General features: G+C 44.7%; 1 protein-coding gene across 3 annotated transcripts in view; it reads right to left on the reverse strand.

Annotated features, from left to right (window-relative positions):
• Nucleotides 1-19,657, reverse strand: part of LOC144667991 (abl interactor 1-like) — an 85,702-nt gene that overhangs the window by 18,519 nt on the left and 47,526 nt on the right. For all 3 annotated transcript variants that reach the window (XM_078529685.1, XM_078529686.1, XM_078529683.1), the window contains exons 3-5: nucleotides 16,337-16,504; nucleotides 2,658-2,834; nucleotides 525-610 (exon numbers count right to left, since the gene is read on the reverse strand). In XM_078529685.1, the coding sequence (XP_078385811.1) occupies nucleotides 525-610; nucleotides 2,658-2,834; nucleotides 16,337-16,504 (431 nt within the window). The remainder of the gene's footprint in view (nucleotides 1-524; nucleotides 611-2,657; nucleotides 2,835-16,336; nucleotides 16,505-19,657) is intronic.

Here is a 19,657-nt window from a genome sequence, read left to right on the forward strand (position 1 = left end):
CTGTAAAATCTCCTCTCAGCCTTCTCTTCTCTAAATAGCACAGCCCCGGCTTCACCAAACTATCCTCGTAACTGAAGTCTCTCATCCCCTAAATCCCTGCCTTAAAGCTTGTACCTGAAATCTGCTTTCCCATCCCTATAGAGTATTTAGCCACTTGGCCGTTCAATGTCCTGCCACGTTCAAAGGATGTGGTAGGGGCCAAGCTAATGGAACCCGTTGATTTCCCTACCCTCCCACCACATGAACACCAGGTAATGCCACAAGAGAGTAGCGGTACATCCTGTGCAACCTAGGAAGTCTGCTGGTGGAGGGAGAGGGCTCTCACTCTTCAGTACCCTAAGCAATAGTCACTGCAACCCATTATATGCATTTGTAACCCCCACCATGATCTACTACTGCCCAATTTATAAGAGCATTCCGTGGAGCGGAGCTAAAAATTGAGAAAGCAGATCTCACAGTTTAACTCTCCCAAATGAACTTCCCCAGCTATCAGTAAACATGTTAGTTAATAAATTTACACTTACCCTAAAGTTCCTTGTGATGATGCAGCTTTCATACTCATTTGTCCATACCTTCGTGTTAATGTTCCAACCCTTACATTACTAAATTCCTACAACGAAAAATTGAGAATAAACTGTGGCTCAGAGCAAAGGTCTTAAACTTACCAAACCTCTTCAAACATCTATAATAGATTAAAACCTTATGGAAGTTAAACTGGTTAGCCACTGAAATCGGGCACAGCGATCGCAATGCATGATTAACCCACGCCCATTGAGTGGAACTCAGGCAGCTGCCAGCATTGTGCTGCCTGCTGATTTTTATGATTACTGTGTACAGCCAGAGGTACCCACGCTGTTCATTGCTGCATGCATCAGCAGGAAGCCCAAAATCTTAACTTCCTAGCACCACTTAAAGCTAACCGGCATGGTTAAAGTTAGCCTCCATCCCTTGAAGCAAAGAGAGAAGAATGACTGACCATGGGAGGGAGTGCAGGCATCAGACACTGCACTGGAGCTACTGGTGGAGGAGATGGAAAGGATAAGGATGTCACGTACCCTCAGGGGTGTTGGGGTCCTGCAGAAACATGTGGGAGAAGGATAGCCGCAGGGGTCAAAACCAGCAGTGTAGCTAAAGGACTGGAGGCAATGTCACAAGGCTTTTAATGACCCCACACAAGTGATAAAGATCAGTGAACGCATCTTCAAAACTATATTCTACGAACTGCATCACTAGCCTCAAACACTGCTCATTTCCCCACATCCCCATCACTCACCAACCAACAATCTCTATTAATCAGGACACATACACCTTCAGGCTTCACCTCTCCCTCACCCTCATTCACCTAGCACTGCTGCAAGCCTCATACCCACATCTCACAATTTGCACTCACTCCTCAGCCTTTGCTGCAGAGAAACCCCTACAATCCAACCAACTCTCCTTCTCTGCTTCCCAATCGATGCAAGTTTTACTATTCAATTAAAAATAAGAATATAAAACTAAATTATTGTGCAAAATGACAACACAACGTAAAACTTCAAGATGGCAACTGCGTTGCATCTGTGTGCCCTAATCAATTAGACACAACCCTCCAACCTCATTTCACCCAATCGGCCTGGAACTTCCTCAGAACTTCTCTGCTCCACTGTCGTAACTGTGCCGTAAGTATAACATAAAAGCACATGTTAACAGGGTTTCCGCTGCACTCCCGACAAAGATATGGCGATGGAACGGGAACAAATATGAGGCGATTCCAGCTTCTGTGTCATATTTGTTACTCATGTTTAAGGTCATCTTTCAGATTCACTCAGAAACTGGCATTTTCATTGTCGCTGGAAGTTTTAATACCACATTTCATTAAACAGGCGACATTTCTGCTATACCTGGTAGATGTACGAAATTACAGAATTTAACGTTGTACTATTTTAATTATCATTAAAACCCCAAATATATATGCAAACTGGTTTAAGAGAGCACATCATGTTCTTCATAGACATCGCAGCCCATTGGGGACTTGCAGTGTGTGTATATTCTGCTATATATGTTGAAATTTGCAGAAGAACTCAGTGTTGCAACTAACATATCATGCATATCTTTGATTGACATGCTAGCCATAACTATACAAGCTTCACTAAGTACAAGCTATGTAAAACCACCTATGGGGCTACAGGAGCCTTTCTGCTGTGCACTCCTTGCTGCAAAATCACAATTATATTCTTCATTTTAATGTTTATGACTTTGCCATGAACAGGAAAACAGAAAATGAGCTGAAAATGTGTAGAAAAATACTGTTTAATTTGGTCTATAAATGTTACACGGAGTTGAACCTCATTGAGTGTTTTAATTCAATTTTGCTTCATTAATATTGTCTGATCATTCTATTTTTAGCACTAAGTTCCCATTTTGCTCGTAGTTATACTGCCTGATTCAAGTTATTGGATAGTACACATTTTTTAATGCAAAAATGCCTTTGACTTGTTAGAACTAGACTGTGGTCCCAGCAAAAGTTCTAAGTTAGATATCTGTTCTCTTTTTATCTTGGAATTTAATATATTTCATGTCAAATTTTATTTTTTTTTTATGGAGGATAATAACGTGCATAAAAAAAATTCAGGCAGCTATTTATTTTTAATAATGCTATCCTGAATTACCTTACTTACCTTCACTCCATGTCCAGTATCATCTAGGATTGTATAAACAATGGGTTTCCTGGTGTACTTTTCTCGTTGCACAGGGTTTGTTGGAGGTATGATTCTGGCAACCCTTGCTGTGGTTTTAGGGACAGCAAATGCGCCAATCTCTCGCCGAGCTACTTTCTCCTTGTGCATCTCCACTTTCTAAGGAAATCAAATGGAAAAAAATAGGGAGACAAACAAATGGTGCTTTACCCGTGGTGGTGAGTGAGACCCACTCTACTTGAATGTTAAAGAGGCATAACTGTAGAATTATATAGAAGACAGGTTCTAGTTCCAATTTAACTGATCGCCGAAGGAGCAAGATTTGGAGAAATGGAGGGAAAAATTCTTGCTCCTATTCACTACCCAGTGATGAAAACTGCAAACATATGGAAAGAAGTTAAAAACCAAGGTGACTTGCTGTTCTGCTGTTTATGTTCAAAGAGCTCATAGCTTATCATGAAATGTGATTACATGGGTAAGGTGCTGAAGAGTTGCCAGTATCTATGGAACCTTATTCCAGCATGTGCCTGCAGAATAGGGAAAATTAGATAATGAAATGAACTCAAGCAGCAACAAGATGCAATGGTTTGCGGTTTGTCACGAAATGTTGACTCTGTGTGATGTAAAATGGAGAAGTCCATGGAAGTAAAAATTGGGAGAGGCGTAATATGGACTTCTGACCCATTATTACTCATTTTTACATGATCACACACATTCAATATCCACAGTGTCTAAAATTTCACTCCTAACTGTTGATGCCATATGGACATCATTCTGTCATCTCTGAACATTACAATAATTCCATCAGAAAAATCTGCTATTAAAAAGCAGTGGAAATAATTATGGTATAAATTAATTTATTTAACTCTTCCTTTGAAAGATTATAAAACAACACGTGAAACATTTCCTCTTGGTCACCATGAAGCCACTTCATGGGAACAAAATTAAATTCTCTCAGAACAAAACAGACCAAGATTTAGCACTATCCTGTTGTTCTTTTAATTATAGTTATGTATGAGCAGATGAGTTGAGCTCAGCAAATATTGCACTTCTCCATCTCTTAATCATCACAATCACTGCATAAAACATGAGGGCCCCTGTCAGCAGTAAATCATTGTATGAACTACAAGATTACGACATAAATGAGCAACTGTATTAAAGAAGGAATCTTCCCATCAGAAGCATCATAATATTTTGTGTTCTCAGCAAATCAGTGTTGGTTTTTGTTTCAACAAATAGCACAAGCAGAAGTGAAAGTGTTCCTGAAACTGACCGTATGAGGAAGCCAATCTGGCACGTGAGGCTGTCATGATGCGATTGTGGGGTCAATGGTTCTGTCAATAATAATGTTAATTTGGGTTCTTCACAATCATTTAAGCCGCTGTCCAACCTCTCACTCCAATCATAAAAAAATTACAAAAATCTAAAGCAAAAAGACTTGCATTTATATAGCACCTTTTGTGACCTCAGCCAGTGAAGTACTTTTAAAGTGTGGTCACTGTTGGGATATAGGAAATGTAGCAGCCAATATGTGCACAGAAAGCTTCCACATGCTGAAAGGTGATAACAACCAGATAGTGTGCTTTTAGTGATGTTGATTGAGGGATAAATATTGGCCAGGGTGCTGGGGATAAACCCCCTGCTCTCCTTCAAAATAGCTCATGGGAAACTTTTCCATCTGCCTGAGAGAGCAGACAGGGCCTCAGTTTAATGTTTCATCATGAAGATGACATCTCTGACAGTGGTCCTCCCTCAGCACTCACTTGATAAAATCTTGAAAGTTAATCGCCACTTTTTGTAACTTATTCAGGTAAGGATTTCAAAAAGATACACTCATGGTGGACCTTTCAGTTAAGAATATTCCCCTTTATGCATTGTATTAATTATTTCAGTTTATTTAACACACTGCACATCAAATAGCACGTAGTACATTATGGCCAGAATTTTGAAGTCGGCGTGCGGGGGCGGGCCCGGCACGCCGATGCGTAAAATGACGCACGGTGAAGTCGGGCGTGCATCCTGATGTCACCGCACGTCATTTAAATCTTTCGTTTGGCGGGCGCACACCGGAGGCGGCCGCGCACCCGCCGAACTGTCAAAGGCCTGTTAAGGCAATTAAAAACCTAATTAAAGTAATTATCAACGCTGCCCATCCAACCTTAAGCGGCCTTCCCATTTTTCAGGAAACCTCACTCACGGGCGGGATGAGGTTTCCTGAAAGTTTTATTAAATAAATAAAAAAAATTTTCACAATTCATAAACCTGTCCCAGCTCATGTGACACTTTCACATGAGAGGACATGTCTAAATAATTTTTATCTTTCTTTATTTAAAAATTTCAACGTGAACTTAATCTCGCTGAGGCAGCTCTGACTCTCCCTCCTCCCCCTGCCTGCACAGGTAGCACTGAGCGCTAGCGGCCGTGCATCACGCTGGGTGGGCCTTAATTGGCCCGCCCACGTTAATCAGCTGATTGTAGGCACCGATTGGCTCCATGCCCGCCCGCGCCCACTCCCAACCAGCCCGCCTGACATACAGAAAATTCTTCCCTATGTGTCAAAATGAATAGTTGATCTCATTGAGGTGAGGTTTCTCACATTGTCTTGGGGAATAGAAATTTTTTAAAAAGCAGATGTGAAAAAGATTCACATCCCATTCTCAGTCACAGAAGAGTAATTGTCATCTAAGTATGGCCCTTATTTTATTTATCCTACAGCAAGTGCCCCCAACTTCAGCAGCACTGTTATATTCAATATTCATTTGTGGGATGTGAGCATCGTTGTCAAGGCCAGCATTTATCGTCCATTCCTAATTGTCTTTGAGAAGATGATGATGAGACACCTTCTTGAACCATTGCAGTGTTATTAGGGCAAGAGCAAGATTTTGACCCAGCACCAGAGAAGGAATGGCAATGCAGTTCCAAACCAGGATGGTGTGTGCCAAATAAGGCTGCATTTTTGCTTCTGGAGATAGCAAGGCCCAATCTTCAAAATGCTTTTCACAAAAGCAACACCAGAGCCTTATTGTAAACAGCCATCATTTATTCTGGCCATGGGCTTAACTTTGTGTACAGGCACCAGTGTGTCTCTCTCAGTTTGGTCTGCATGGACCTTCTCAACCATGAGAAACAGGAAATTGCAACCTTATACCACACAGACAAAATCAGTTCTCCTTGTAGCAGATCACACTAGTTGCTGTAATATAACCATGACACTGCCGTTCTTAAAAAAAACTGCAAATGCTAGAAACATGAAATAAAAAGAGAAACTGTTGGAAATATTCTGCATTTGAAAGAGAAAACACAAATTAAAGTTTCTCCACCTAAAACTTTAACACTTTCTCATCCAGTTATTTGCTGTCTATTGCAGCGTTTTATGTCTTTATGGGCAGAATCTTCTGCCTGCCGGGAGAGGGTGCGGGCGGGCGCAGAGCCGAGCGTTGCCCGCGATCGGCTGCGCGCCGCCATTTTACATGGTCGGGCGCACCCCCCCGGGCCACGCCCCCTCCCCACCAGGAGGAGGGAGAGTTGGAGCTCAGAGCTGCCTCGGGGAGATTAAATTCAATTTGAAACTTCAAAATAAAGAAAGTTAAAAATCATTTACACATGTCCCCTCTTGTGACAGCATCACGTGAGCTGGGACATGTTTATGAAATGTTTAAAAAATATTTATTAATTTAATAAACCCTTCATGAAACCTCATCCCGCCCGTGGATGAGGTTTCATGAAAAATGCATAGGCCGCCTGGGCTCTTTGCCTGCCCGCCTATATTAAGGTTGGACGGGCAGCCCTGTAAATTTGGTTAATTGCTGTATTAATGGCCTCAACAGGCCTTTGACAGTTCGGCAGGCGCACAGCTGACTCCGGTGTGCGCCTGCCGAACAAGAGATCAGAATGATGCACGGTGACGTCAGGACGCACGCCCGATGTCACCGCGCGTCATTTTTACGTGTCGGCGTGTGGGGGCAGATGAGAAAATTCTGCCCAATGAGATAAACATAATGTGACTTACGCATTGCTCCAAAAGCACAGAGGCCTGAATCTTTAGAATGGCAGCGGCCCTGATTGTCCGGCAGCTTTCCAGTCCCTGCAAGCAACAGCACTGCCGGAAGAGGATCTGCACGGAAGTACCTGAGACTAAGTCCCGGGAACCGGAGACCCAGGTAAGTGGCGGGGTCCCGGGGCAGGGAAGGTAGGGAAGACCTGGGCGTTTGCTGGGTTGGGGGCGATTGTGGTCTCAGGGGATAGACCGGGGGTGGGGAGAGAGGTCAGGAGGTCATAAGGCCTTAAAGGGAGGGTGCCCCCAGTTAGAAGGGGCCTTCTGATGGAGGTGCATAACCTCCCCCGGGAAAGTCAACCACCTTCCCGTCCGAGATCTAACTTTCTTTATTTTCAGGCTTTCCCCATGGAACTTCAATCCGCCCGTAGACTAAAAATTGAGGCTGAACAGGAAACACTTAAGGACCTCAATTGGGGCCAAAGGCTGCCTGTCCATGGCCCTGCCTGCCCCAGCGTAAAATCGCTGCGAGTTCGGGGCGGGCAGGAACCCAGAGGGAATCTCATCTCTGCAATTTCACACTCCCCCACCACCTGAAAACCTGCTGGGGAGGGAGCGTAGAAATTCTGGCCACAAGGGGCTGATATTTGCCAGGTTTTTATTCTGTATTAATACGCAAAAAGACTTCAGACGGAGATTATAAGCTTTTCTCTTGCAAGTAAATGGGATTTTTTCCCCCTAGTGAAATGTAGAACAAGCAACGTAAAGATGAACAGTGGAAATCAGGGTGTTTCGCATTTCTCAATCTGGCACTTAAGTGGATTTTCACTCTGTTTTCACAGCAGCCAGAGCTAGTGTCACAATAACAGCTTTTCACTGAAGGCATTGAGCTGGGAAAGAGATTAAACCCTTTGTCCCAACTAAGCTGTGTGTACTTGGAAGGAACCATGAGGGTGGAGTGCACAAGCTGTTACATTCTGGCAGTGATTCTTATGCCATGAACTTTATTAACATCAAACCCCTTTGTGATGACCATGAATGAGTTCTGCATCTCTTGCTTAATTACTCTGTTAACTATTTGAGGGCTGCTGCAGGAATCTTGCAACAAATTGTTTTTTGTCTTTGCTAGCAAAGCTCCATACCCACTGACACACATGTAGCTGACAATGAATTCCATTAATTATATTTTCCTCCACAGCATTATCCTTTTGATCTAAAGTACATTTTCAGATGGACTGCTAGCTGGATGAAAATGTTATTTTATTAGAACAAAAACAGAAATACCTGGAAAAACTCAGCAGGTCTGGCAGCATCGGTGGAGAAGAGCAAAGTTGACGTTTCGAGTCCTCATGACCCTTCAACAGAACTCCGCCGATGCTGCCAGACCTGCTGAGTTTTTCCAGGTATTTCTGTTTTTGTTTTGGATTTCCAGCATCCGCAGTTTTTTGTTTTTATCTCTGTGTTATTTTGTTAGCATTTCGTGAACTGGAATTTCTGAAATGTAAAATACACTATAAAATGTGATATATTTTCAGGTTGCCTATTATTGATATAGTTACCTTATCACAGATAGCGTTGAAGGATAGTCCACATCAACAATTTGCATTAAAGACATTACAAGGAGCTCCACACAGGTGAAAACAAATGATAGGAGATGGACGGGTGAGTGAGGAAATGAATGAAAATCCGAAGCGATGTCTAATGGGCAACTGTTCCGATATCGCCCAGTTTACATTATGGGCCAAAGTTAAAATTGCCCCTGATGAGTTTTGAGTATTGAAATCTGGTTAATGAATCTAGCAGCAATGAGAGTGAGGTGGAAGCTGAATGAGGAAAGAACAGAGGCAGATATTAGGGAAATAGAAGCAGTCTTACAGATGAATAGGATTTGAGGGTTGAAGCTCGGTTGTGGGTCAAACACCCACAGCGGAATTTTCTGTTCCAGATACTAAGTATAGTGGGCGAAGAGAAAGTCAGAGTGGCCTCTGCTGAAGAACAGGACGGCTGAACAAGAGGGATCTCATTAATTATGCATCTGCGATGAGCACGTTGAATCTCATGGTGGGGCGGGCAGGAATTGGCCCGCCACGCTGTCACCTCATAGGCTGCAACGTCCAGAAGCCATATTTGAATGGCACTCAGACAGCCTTCCACTCTTCCGCCCTGCTCCTTGACTGCCTCCCCTCAGTCTTGGCTTGGTCGCACTCCCTCCCTGTGCCCAGCCTTGGCGCAGCATGTTTGATAGGCAGCTGATACCATTCAGTGACGATGTGAAAGAAAGGCGAAAGCATCATCTACTGACCTGAAAGTCCGGGAAGATATCTACCTCGCCAGGTGCACGCCACTTTTATGTACAGTTGTGAATCACAGCATTCTAACTTTCCACTGGCAATGGGCTAAATTTGGAGGGGGAACAAGATTCCAGTGTGTTGGGCTTTTAGTGATGCAAATGGGGTTCCCGGCATAGATCAAAGGGACACTCAACGCACCTTTAACCTGCCATGAAAGTCAGGAGAAGATTCCAAACTAATTTCCCCAACATCGGGAAACTGATTTTTAGTCTCCCACCAAATCTTGCTCCCCCGCCCACCATGATACCCGCTGTTGAAACCAATTTGAATTTGAAACCAACACCATGGCCAGAATTTTCAAAGGGCTGCAGGGTCAGGATCTGGTGCAGGCGGCCTTTAAAAATTGTGGTCCTAGAAGGCATGTCGGGATCCCAACGCCTCCGGGACAGTTTCAAACTTTCAATTGACCACCAGGGCAGAGAGGGACTGGGTGAGGCACTTACCTTCAATTAGTGGCTCCATAAGCTCCTTAAGGAGCTTGTTGAAGGGCCTGTCTGAAACGGAATGAGATTTTGAAAGATTTTCCTGCCAACCCCAGGCAGTTTTGTGCACGTTAGTGCACAGTTGTTGGGCTCACCACATGGCTTGGATAATTTGCTTTGCAGAACTTTTAAAATGTTATCAGTGGGCCCAACATGCGCAGTATGAGTGCTTCTCCTACCCATCTCGTCCATGGCCACAATCACGTTCCATCTTGAGGAGCTGCCTGCTCTAACTGGCAAGGCAGTGGCAGCCCCACATTGAAAATCTGGCCCATATTACTGAGTGGTAACAGATAAAGGTTGGAATTTGGGGTACTCCAGAAATGACTGTGTGGGGAGAAGCCATTGCTTCCAAAGTGCTGGCTGCAATCAGACGTCTGGAAACAGAATCAGGTGAGGGCAGTTTCACAGGGGCAGAGAATTGTTTAAACTACCTTGTAAAACATGTGACTAGATCAGATAGATAAGGACAAATTGCATGTCATGGTTAAAGTCACAGAGTACATGGCTGGTGACTAAGACCAGGGCAATCTTGATTCTATGGAAAGGCTGGAACTTGGACTGAATGGATTTGAACAGGGAACTGTCAGGGAGGTGGGCACAGACCTGAAAGGTGACAACACACTCTAGGATCTTGTAGATCTACAGGAAGAATGAGAAATGGGGAGGCAATTGAAAGGATGAGAAACTATGAGTGGCTTTATTAAAAACAAGGTGATGACAGCAGCTTTAAAGGGGAAGAACATGAGAATCTCAGGGAGGGTGTTTTTAATGCTCTGTTTTACTTAGCCGCTGGAAAGCCACTTGGATATCACAATTCATGACTTTAACAGGCACTTCTCGATCAGCAGCAAAGCTGCCTGCCAAAATGGGCAGAGTCCTAATTCATGTGTGCTAATTGACCCTCTTACCCAGACTTACCTAATCACTGGCGGGTGACGATTTTCCAGAGTCCAGCAGCTGCTGCAGTCAACTTACTCATTTGGGTGGCAAAGGGACTGGTGGCTTGCTAATGAGGCCCAGTGGTTACTCATTGTGGCCTTATACTGTCATGAGAGGCCAGGAGACTAACTGAAACCAACAACAAGGGAGAATCCAACTATCGCCCCTTGATGTTCAATAGCATTACAATCACTGAATCCCCCATTGTCAATATCCTGGAGGTTACCATTGACCAGAATCTGAACTGGACTAGCCATATAAATACTGTGGCTACAGGAGCAGGTCAGAGGCTAGGACTCATGAGATGAGTAACCCACATCCTGACTCCCAGAGCCTGTCCATCATCTACAAGGCACAAATCAGGAGTGGATGGATGGATTACTCCCCACTTGCCTGGGTGAGTACAGCTCCCACAACACTCAAGAAGCTTGACACTGTCCAGGACAAAGCAGCCTGCTTGATTGGCACCACATTCACAAACATTCACACCCTCCACCACTGACGCACAGTGGCAGCAGTGTGTACCACCTACAAGATGCACTGTAGGAATTCACCAACGCTCCTTCGATAGCACCTTCCAAACCCACGACCACTACCAACTAGAAGGACAAGGGCAGCAGACAGATGGAACACCACCACCTGGAAGATCCCCTCCAAGTCACTCACCATCCTGACTTGGAAATATATTGCCGTTCCTTCACTGTTGCTGGGTCAAAATCCTGGAACTCCCTTCCTAACAGCACTATGGGTGTGCCTACACCTCATGGACTGCAGCAGTTCAACAAGGCAGCTCACCACTACTTTCTCATCGGCAACTAAGGATGGGCAATAAATGCTGACCCAGCCAGCAAAGCCCAAATCCCATGAATGAATAAAAAAAAATGTCCCACTGATAGTTAGAATTCCCTTGATCTATTTGTGGAGGCACACCTGTGTGCACAGAAAATCTCAAAGAAGCGACATCATCATATTTCTGGTGAAGCCCTAACCCTACAGCTCCCCTTCCCCCTCCCCATCATATACCTGGCCTGTTGAACTTTACATTCTCCCTGCCTCCCTGTACAGGATCAATGCCATTATTATTATTTGATTCCTAAGTATGGAATGTTAAAGTCCTCGTGCAACTTTAAACTTTAATAGCTTTGGATGTGTATATGATAAAAGGAAATTGTAAATGGCCTAACAAAGCATAATCTTTTTTAAACGCTAATTTGTTTTTCATTTATTTCAGATGCTGAAACAGATTGAAAATGGCAACGGTCAAATAAATATAAAAGGAAGGTATAAGCATCAGAATTCAAAACCAAAATAGAATAGAACATAACATATAAAGAAATAAATGATAGTTAAAGTATATCAGAGGTAGCAATGCATTCCCAGCTACCTACTATTCTCCAGGTTTAATCTTGCATATATGTTGTTTCCAATGGCTTACTTTATGTACATTCCACAGCCCTTCTCATGAGGTTTAGATTGCCATGACCTTCAGAGATTTTATCTACAGTTTTACAAAATAGCCACTGAAATGAAAGAGAAATAGTGTCTCATAAGGCTGATGTGCATTTGAACAAGTATGAATATAGGAAATAGAAGCAGGTGTAAGCCATTCGGTCCATCAAGCCTGTTCCGCCACTCAAACAGATCATTGCTGATCATCTACCTCTTAATCCATTTCACCCCACTATCCCCATGTCATTAGTATACATAAATATATCGATTTCAGTCCTGAACCTGCTCAGTGACTGATCTTCCACAGTCTGCAGGGGTAGGGAATTAAGCTTCATCAACATCTGTAGGGAAGCTTAAGGAAAAATGAAGTCTAAACACTTTCAGTTTTCATGCTGGTGCCAAAGGTGGATGGCTAAGGCGGGTCACTGTTCCTAATTTTCAGAAATGCCCACCTGGTAGGAACTGAAATGAATGTATCTTTTTTGGCACACAGTAACTTGCATTCACATTGGGCGGAATCGTCCCAGAGTTGCACTAAGTGCAGTAGTGGGCGCAAAAGACGACGCTTTACCTGCCAGCCGCAATGGCGGGTTTTCACGCTGTACTGTCTGCTTCCTGCCTCATTAATTATGCAGCCACAATAAACACGCAATCTCGCTGGTGGGCAACCTCTGAATCGCCCGCCACATCGTTACCTCACCATCTCCTCACTCCGGGTGCCATATCTAAACTGCACCTGCCCACACACTTCTCAATGTTTGCAGCCCAGGACTGCTCCAGTGATGACATGGCCCCAAAAGCCAAAAGGAGTTCAGTGACCCATCGATGGGATGTCTTTTGGAGGCCCATCGCAATGTCCTCCAGCCCCGCTCTGGCTGCGGGAGGTCCAGCAATCTCACCACTATAGCTTGGGAGGCGGTGGCATTGCTGCTTGGAAAAGGTTGGCCATCCAGTGCAGAAAGAGGATGAATGATCTCATCCATGCTACCAGGGTAAGGACTCTCTAACTCTCTCATTATCACTCTAAACTCACAAAATCACAAAGCCATCACACATTCACTGGCATCTCACTCACTGCCAGCTCAAGGGACATCACCATTCACTCTCTCACACACACCCTCTGAGTCATACAGACTCGAAACGTTAACTGTATTCCTCTCCGCAGATGCTGTCAGACCTGCTGAGTTTTTCCAGGTATTTTCGTTTTTGTTTCAGATTTCCAGCATCCGCAGTTTTTTGCTTTTACCCTCACATAATCTTCTGGCCTCATGTCCTCTGGAGTCTGTCTTCTCATTCCTCATCATCTTGAGGCCACTTGCACAGAGCAACATGTGCCCCCACACACACCCTGGGATACCCCACTTCCCCAGTATAGCCGTCGCCCTGCAGCCTCTTCTCTTGCCTGAGGCCACTTCTTCCCCCTTCCCCAAGCAAGCCCTAGCCCTGCAACTGTTGAAAAGCCACCCACACCTTACAGCTGGTCTGGTAGGTAGACACCTGCCCCTGAGCCCCTCACTAAAAGCGATGTGGTGCTGCCTGCGAAGGCTGGCACTGATGACCAAAACAAGGTAGGCCAACAAACCTCCAAGTCCCGAGTGAAGTGCAGCTCGCCAGGTGCACGTCGCTTATGTACAGTCCTGAAACATATCGGTGTGCAATCACACGGACGTGCCCGGATGATCCAGCATAGGGGGATGATTCCGGCGAGCAGGGCTTATAATGAGATGCTAAAATATTGGAATTAGGTTCCCAATGTGTGGCAGTGAGACACACAGCCCACCATTGACAGGTTGAGCGGACAATCACAAACTCGTTTCACGACAGCGTAAAACCGATTTTTGGCCTTCTCGCCATATTGTCCGCTCACGCTGCCAAACACGCCCACCACCAACAGGGGCGGAAAATTCCGCCCACTGACCTCTAAGTTCAGGCTTTACTCACCTCTTGTCTGCCTAAATGTTTTTTACAGACTGCGATGCTCTCTACATATTACCCAATACTAATTAGTACATATAAATCGTGAGATATTACCCGATCATTCTACCTGGTTCTGGATTACCTGGTCCTTCTAACATCCCAGACCCCAATCCACATTTTGATTACTCCTATAAAGGGGCTACCTTCCTTTCACGGCTCTGATGCAGGGTCATAACCTGAAACAGTAATCTTTCCTTTCCCCTTTTCAGATGCAGATCTGCCTGTGTTTTCGTGTTATATTTCAGATTTCAGTATTTTTTTTTCTTTTTATCTCTATTCAGCTTTGTTTCCTCAAAGTGCAGGTTTGCAACCCTTGAGGCATCAGCATACGTTTGATGGTAACCTGCTTACGGAGGATTCACAGAACAGGAGTTAATACAATACATTGTCAAGATGGCTTTCAAAATTGCGATGGCTCGACGGAGCGGACAGGTTTCAACAAGGAACAACTAAACTTTATTACAGAGAGCTTTTCTGGTGCGACACGCTCGATCAGGACTCTTGTCAGGAAGCCCCACCCCCTGGATTGCCCGCACTTACGGCTCATTGGTTGGAGCCTCCAGAACATCACGTGACCCCTGATAGACAGCAGGAGGGGCTATACCCTCAGTTACTACAAAAAATCAACCTATGATTGCCACTGTAGAGAAAATACTAACTGTTTATCCCCCACAGCCTCATAACCATGATGCAAGTTCTATTAGATCATTTCACGAACATTTCTTCATTGCCATGAAGCACCAGTTGGTCTACTCACTAGAGCTTGAAAACAAGCTCTTTTGTTGGCCAACCTAGCTGGCTAAAGGTAATTGATGCTTAAAATAGGACATGGGAGTCTCTACAATTGATCCTCAGTTCCAACCCATGTCACAACATCTTCCTGGCTAAGAATTAACCCAGTAACGTTTGTGACAATGATCGGAGTGGTTTAGATTTCGAATGAAATTTGGCCAGTGTGTTCCCACTGATCTAGAAAAGCTTTGACTCTTACTTTAATCTGTGAAAGTCTATATGTGTGGACTGTGCAAATCTGTATGTCATAGGCTGATCCAGCTCGCCCTACAGTCTCTCTTGTCCCTCTCTCCTGCAGCAGCTGGTGCTACTCTGCCTGGTCTCATCACCTCCTCCCATTCCTCTGGCAGACCAAGGGAACCTGTAGCAAAATGCTGATGACCAAGCACTCATTTTCTGCTGGCGACTCCTATAAGGTATTCAATAAGGTGGAGTAGCACAGCGCTTACTACTTTTATGTGAAATCCTCGGAGGATTTCTGAAATAAATGTTGATGAAGTGTTGGTGACATCTTGACAAAGTGTCCCAGAAGTGCTCTTCAAACCGTCAGCAGCAAATGAACAGTAAAAGGCAAAAATAAAAATAAAAATAGCTGGAAAAACTCAGCAGGTCTGACAGCATCTGCGGAGAGGAATACAGTTAACATTTCAAGTCCGTATGACCCCTCATCAGAACCTGCTGAGTTTTTCCAGCTATTTTTATTTTTATTTTTGTTTCAGGTTTCCGGCATCCGAAGTATTTCGCTTTTATCTTAGAGTAAGAGGCAAAATACTTGTAAGTAGCTCTTGAAATCCTCTGCAACAACTTTTTACGCCCAATCAGCTAGTTGCTGTTCCGAGAAGGCATTAGGTGAAGCACTAGCAACCAAAACCAAGCCCCTTCCCCCAAGACACTCCCCCACACCCCCCTCCCACCATCACTCACCTGTGCCTGGGTCCATGGTAATCCCATGCCTCGGGTGAGTGTAGTACCACCTGCAGCCTCCCCGGTGGCACTGCCGAGCGCTAAAGAGCTGCCAGCCTCTGATTGACTGGCATCTCTCGGCAGGTGGGAATTCCGCCTCCTAGGGTCCTTGGTCTCAAGGAAGGACTGCCGCTGACCAGTTAAGTGCCTGATTTATACTTAATATAGCGTGCCTTCCCAAAAAGGGATGTGGGGTTCTTGCTGGCTCTCCAGCCAGCAGGTGAGACCCCCCGTCGTCTCCCATTAAATACTGCCCATACTGTTCCACAAAACTTGTCATGTAACCTCTTTCATGAGCACTAACAGGCAAGTTAAGTGGCAATCAGCTGCTTAACAATCCTCTGAGTGGCCAGTCTTAGACTTCAACTCCAAGATTGCGCCTTGCTCAAAATGTGGGCTAAACGGGCATTTCAGCTCACGACTCTTTCTTGGCCACCTGGGAGGCTCTTTGGCACCTAAAATATTACTGCCCTCCTAACATCTGTTTGAGGCAGCCACCAAGCATGCCTATAGATATCACCCAATCCAATATGGCATTGGACATATTTCCAGTGCTGTTCAGGCACACAAGATACCACCCAAAAAAAACAGGCACGATGAGTATTTGTTTCACTCTGCCTCATTTGCAGAAATCTCTGAAATTTGAAATGTTGCAAAATGAAGAAAATAATCACTGAAAAGGAATAAGATTGAATGAAGATTTATTATCACCTGAGATATGAAGTTAATGGAAGACTCCATTTTGGAGAGCTCAGCGGTCTGTAGATCCAGCAGTTGGAGTACTTTCTCAGCGAAGCTGTTGATTTGACTAGCTACACTTGCAAGAGATTGGGCAGCATAGGCCTTGGTCTCCTCAAAAGCTTTTGTCTTGTCTTGAGCCTGTAAGAAAAATAAATTATTTTAGGGACAGCTTTTATGAAAAAAGTGTAAAGTTCTCTCCAGATACTGAGAACTATTCATGCTGCATCAAGTATTGTGGTCCATCATTTTTGTAAAAATCCGTTGCTTTGGGAATCATGGAAAACAATTATCATTTGTTTATTTGTGAGAATATTGAAAACTAACAATAATCTTCAAATCCAATTGTTGCAATGTGCACTATTGGTTTTGCATTGGAACATGTTGAAAATACAATTTCACTTTTTGCACTTAATTATATATGTAAAAAGAACAAGGTTTTTTTATAAGCAGGGAAGCTGTTATAACTTCATTCAATTGCTCGACATAATATATATTTTTTTATTCTTTCATGGAATGTGGGTGCCACTGGAAATTCTTTATTGCCCATCCCTAATTACCCTTGAACTGAGTGGCTTGCTGGGCCATTTCAGAGGGCAGTTAAGAGTCAACCACATTGCTGGGGGTCTGGAGTCACATGTAGGCTAGACCAGGTAAGGATGGCATGTTGCCTTCCTTAACTCTTTCGAGTTATCAATAGTCACAGATTGCAACTCTTTCGAGTACATTCACAGTTCTTGGTTTCCAGGAGTGGGACATGAACCCACAACCTTCTGATTCAAAGGCGAGGGTGCTATGAACTGAGCCACAGCTGACACCTCGGGCATTAGTGAACCGCATGGTTTTTTTTGGGTTTTTTTATGACAATTTACAGGCACCATTAGTGATACTTATATTCCAGATTTTGATAATTAATTGAATTTAAATTCCACCAGTTGCCATGGTGGGATTTGAAACTGTGTCCTCAAAACATTACCCTGAGTCTCTGGATTACTAGTCCAGTGGCCTGACCACTATGGCACCCTCTCCTGCCTCTATTTATAATGTTTTAAAATAATTCCCTATGATATGCACACTGGAGCTGCTTATTGCCTACAGCAACATCAGTGTAGCAGCAGCTGCTATGAACCCCAGGAGCATCATCATCACCTCAATCTTCATCTGGCAAATGTCTCAGGCCAGACAACACATGGCTCCACAGTTCAGCCATGGCTCCCTGTAGGTTCTCCTCTAGGCTGTCCGAGAACGGCGGGATGTGCTTTTTCCCACCACCGGCATCAGGAAACCCTCCAGTCTGAACAAGGAAGCCTGGACAGAGATTGAAGTGAAGATTAGCAGCCTTGTGGTCCACAGGCACACTTGGGTCCAAGGCAGGGAAAAAGGTCAGCGACCTATTCCTCACCGCCAGGGTGAGTAAATGGTGGCATCAGGTCTATGTGGTTCACAGGGGTGGGGGGCAACAAGCAGCGTATTTCAGTGAAGGGGGGCAGCGGGCAGGCAGTAGAATGCAGAGTAAATCTCAGTAGCAGATGCATCATGAGGCCTGAAAATAGTTGGTCCAGAATTTGCTGGCTTATACTTCCATCATTGTACAAGTGGCATGAGAGTGAGTGTGGACCGTTATCCGGGAGGCCACATTATTTGTCGGAGAGATGCGTACTGATAAGGGAGTTCAGTGTCCCTCGCGGTGAGACTCATTGTTCCCTTCAGTCTGCAAAAGAAAATGGCACATAAGAACATACACACATAAGAAATAGGAGCATGAGTAGTCAATTCAGCCCCTCGAGCCTGCTCTGCCAGTCAGTTAGATCGTGGCTGATCTGATGTGGCCTTAACTTCACATTCCTGCATGTCCTATAACCCTTAACTTCCTTGTAGCTCAAAAATCTAACTCAGTCTTGAATATATTCAGTGATCCAACCTCCACTGCTGTCTGTGGAAGAGAATTCCAAATTCTAGCGACCCTCTGAGAAAAGAAATTTATCCTCATCTCCTTCTTAAATGGGAGACCCTTTATTTTGAAGCTGTTATTTTTTTTATTCATTCATGGGATGTGGGCTTCGCTGGCTAGGCCAGCATTTATTGCCCATCCCTAGTTGCCCTTGAAAAGGTGGTCATGAGCTGCTTTCTTGAACCGCTGCAGTCGATGTGGTGTAGGTACACCCTCAGTGCTGTTAGGAAGGGAGTTCCAGGATTTTGACCTAGCTACAATGAAGGAACAGCGATATAGTTCCAAGTCAGGATGGTGAGTGACTTGGAGGGGAACTTCCATGTGGCGGTGTTCCCATATATCTGCTGCCCTTGTCCTTCTAGATGGTAGTGGTCGTGGGTTTGGAAGGTCCTGTTGAAGGAGTCTTGGGTGAATTCCTGCAATGCATCTTGTAGATGGTACACACTGCTGCTACTGTGCATCAGTGGTGGAGGGAGTGAATGTTTGTAGATGTGGTGCCAATCAAGCGGACTGCTTTGTCCTAGGTGGTGTCAAACTTCTTGAGTGTGGTGGGAGCTGCACTCACCCAGGCAAGTGTGGAGTATTCCATCACACTCCTGACTTGTGCCTTGTAGATGGTGGACAGGCTTCAGGGAGTCAGGAGGTGGGTTACTCGTTGTATGATTCTTAGCATCTGACCGGCTCTTGTAGCCGCAGTATTTATATGGCTCGTCCAGTTCAGTTTCTGGTCAATGGTAACCCCCAGGGGGTTGATAATGGGGTATTCAGTGATGGTAATGTCATTGAACATCAAGGGGCAATGATTGGATTTTCTCTTGTTGGAAATGGTCATTGCCTGATACTTGTGTGGCACAAATGTTACATGCCACTTGTCAGCCCAAACCTCGATACTGCCCAAGTCTTGCTGTTATTGGACATGGACTGCTTCAGTATCTGAGGAGTTGCGAATGGTGCTGAACATCATGCAATCATCAGCGAATATCCCCATTTCTGACCTTATAACGAAGGAAGGTCATTGATGAAGCAGCTGAAGATGGTTGGGCCGAAGACACTACCCTGAGGAACTTCTGTGGTGAAGCCCTGGAGCTGAGATGACTGACCTCCAACAACCACAACCATCTTCCTTTGTGCTAGGTATGACTCCAAACAGCGGAGAGCTTTCCCCCTGATTCCCATTGACTCCAGTTTTGCTAGGGCTCCTTGATGCCACATTCTGTCAAATGCGGCCTTGATGTCAAGGGCAGTCACTCTCACCTCGGGAGTTCAGCTCTTTTGTCCATGCTTGAACCAGAGCTGTAATGAGGTGAGGAGCTGAGTGGCCCTGGCAGAACCCAAACAGGGCG

The sequence above is a fragment of the Cetorhinus maximus genome, chromosome 25 (assembly GCF_964194155.1).
Source record: "Cetorhinus maximus chromosome 25, sCetMax3.hap1.1, whole genome shotgun sequence".
NCBI classification, from domain to species: Eukaryota; Metazoa; Chordata; class Chondrichthyes; order Lamniformes; family Cetorhinidae; genus Cetorhinus; species Cetorhinus maximus.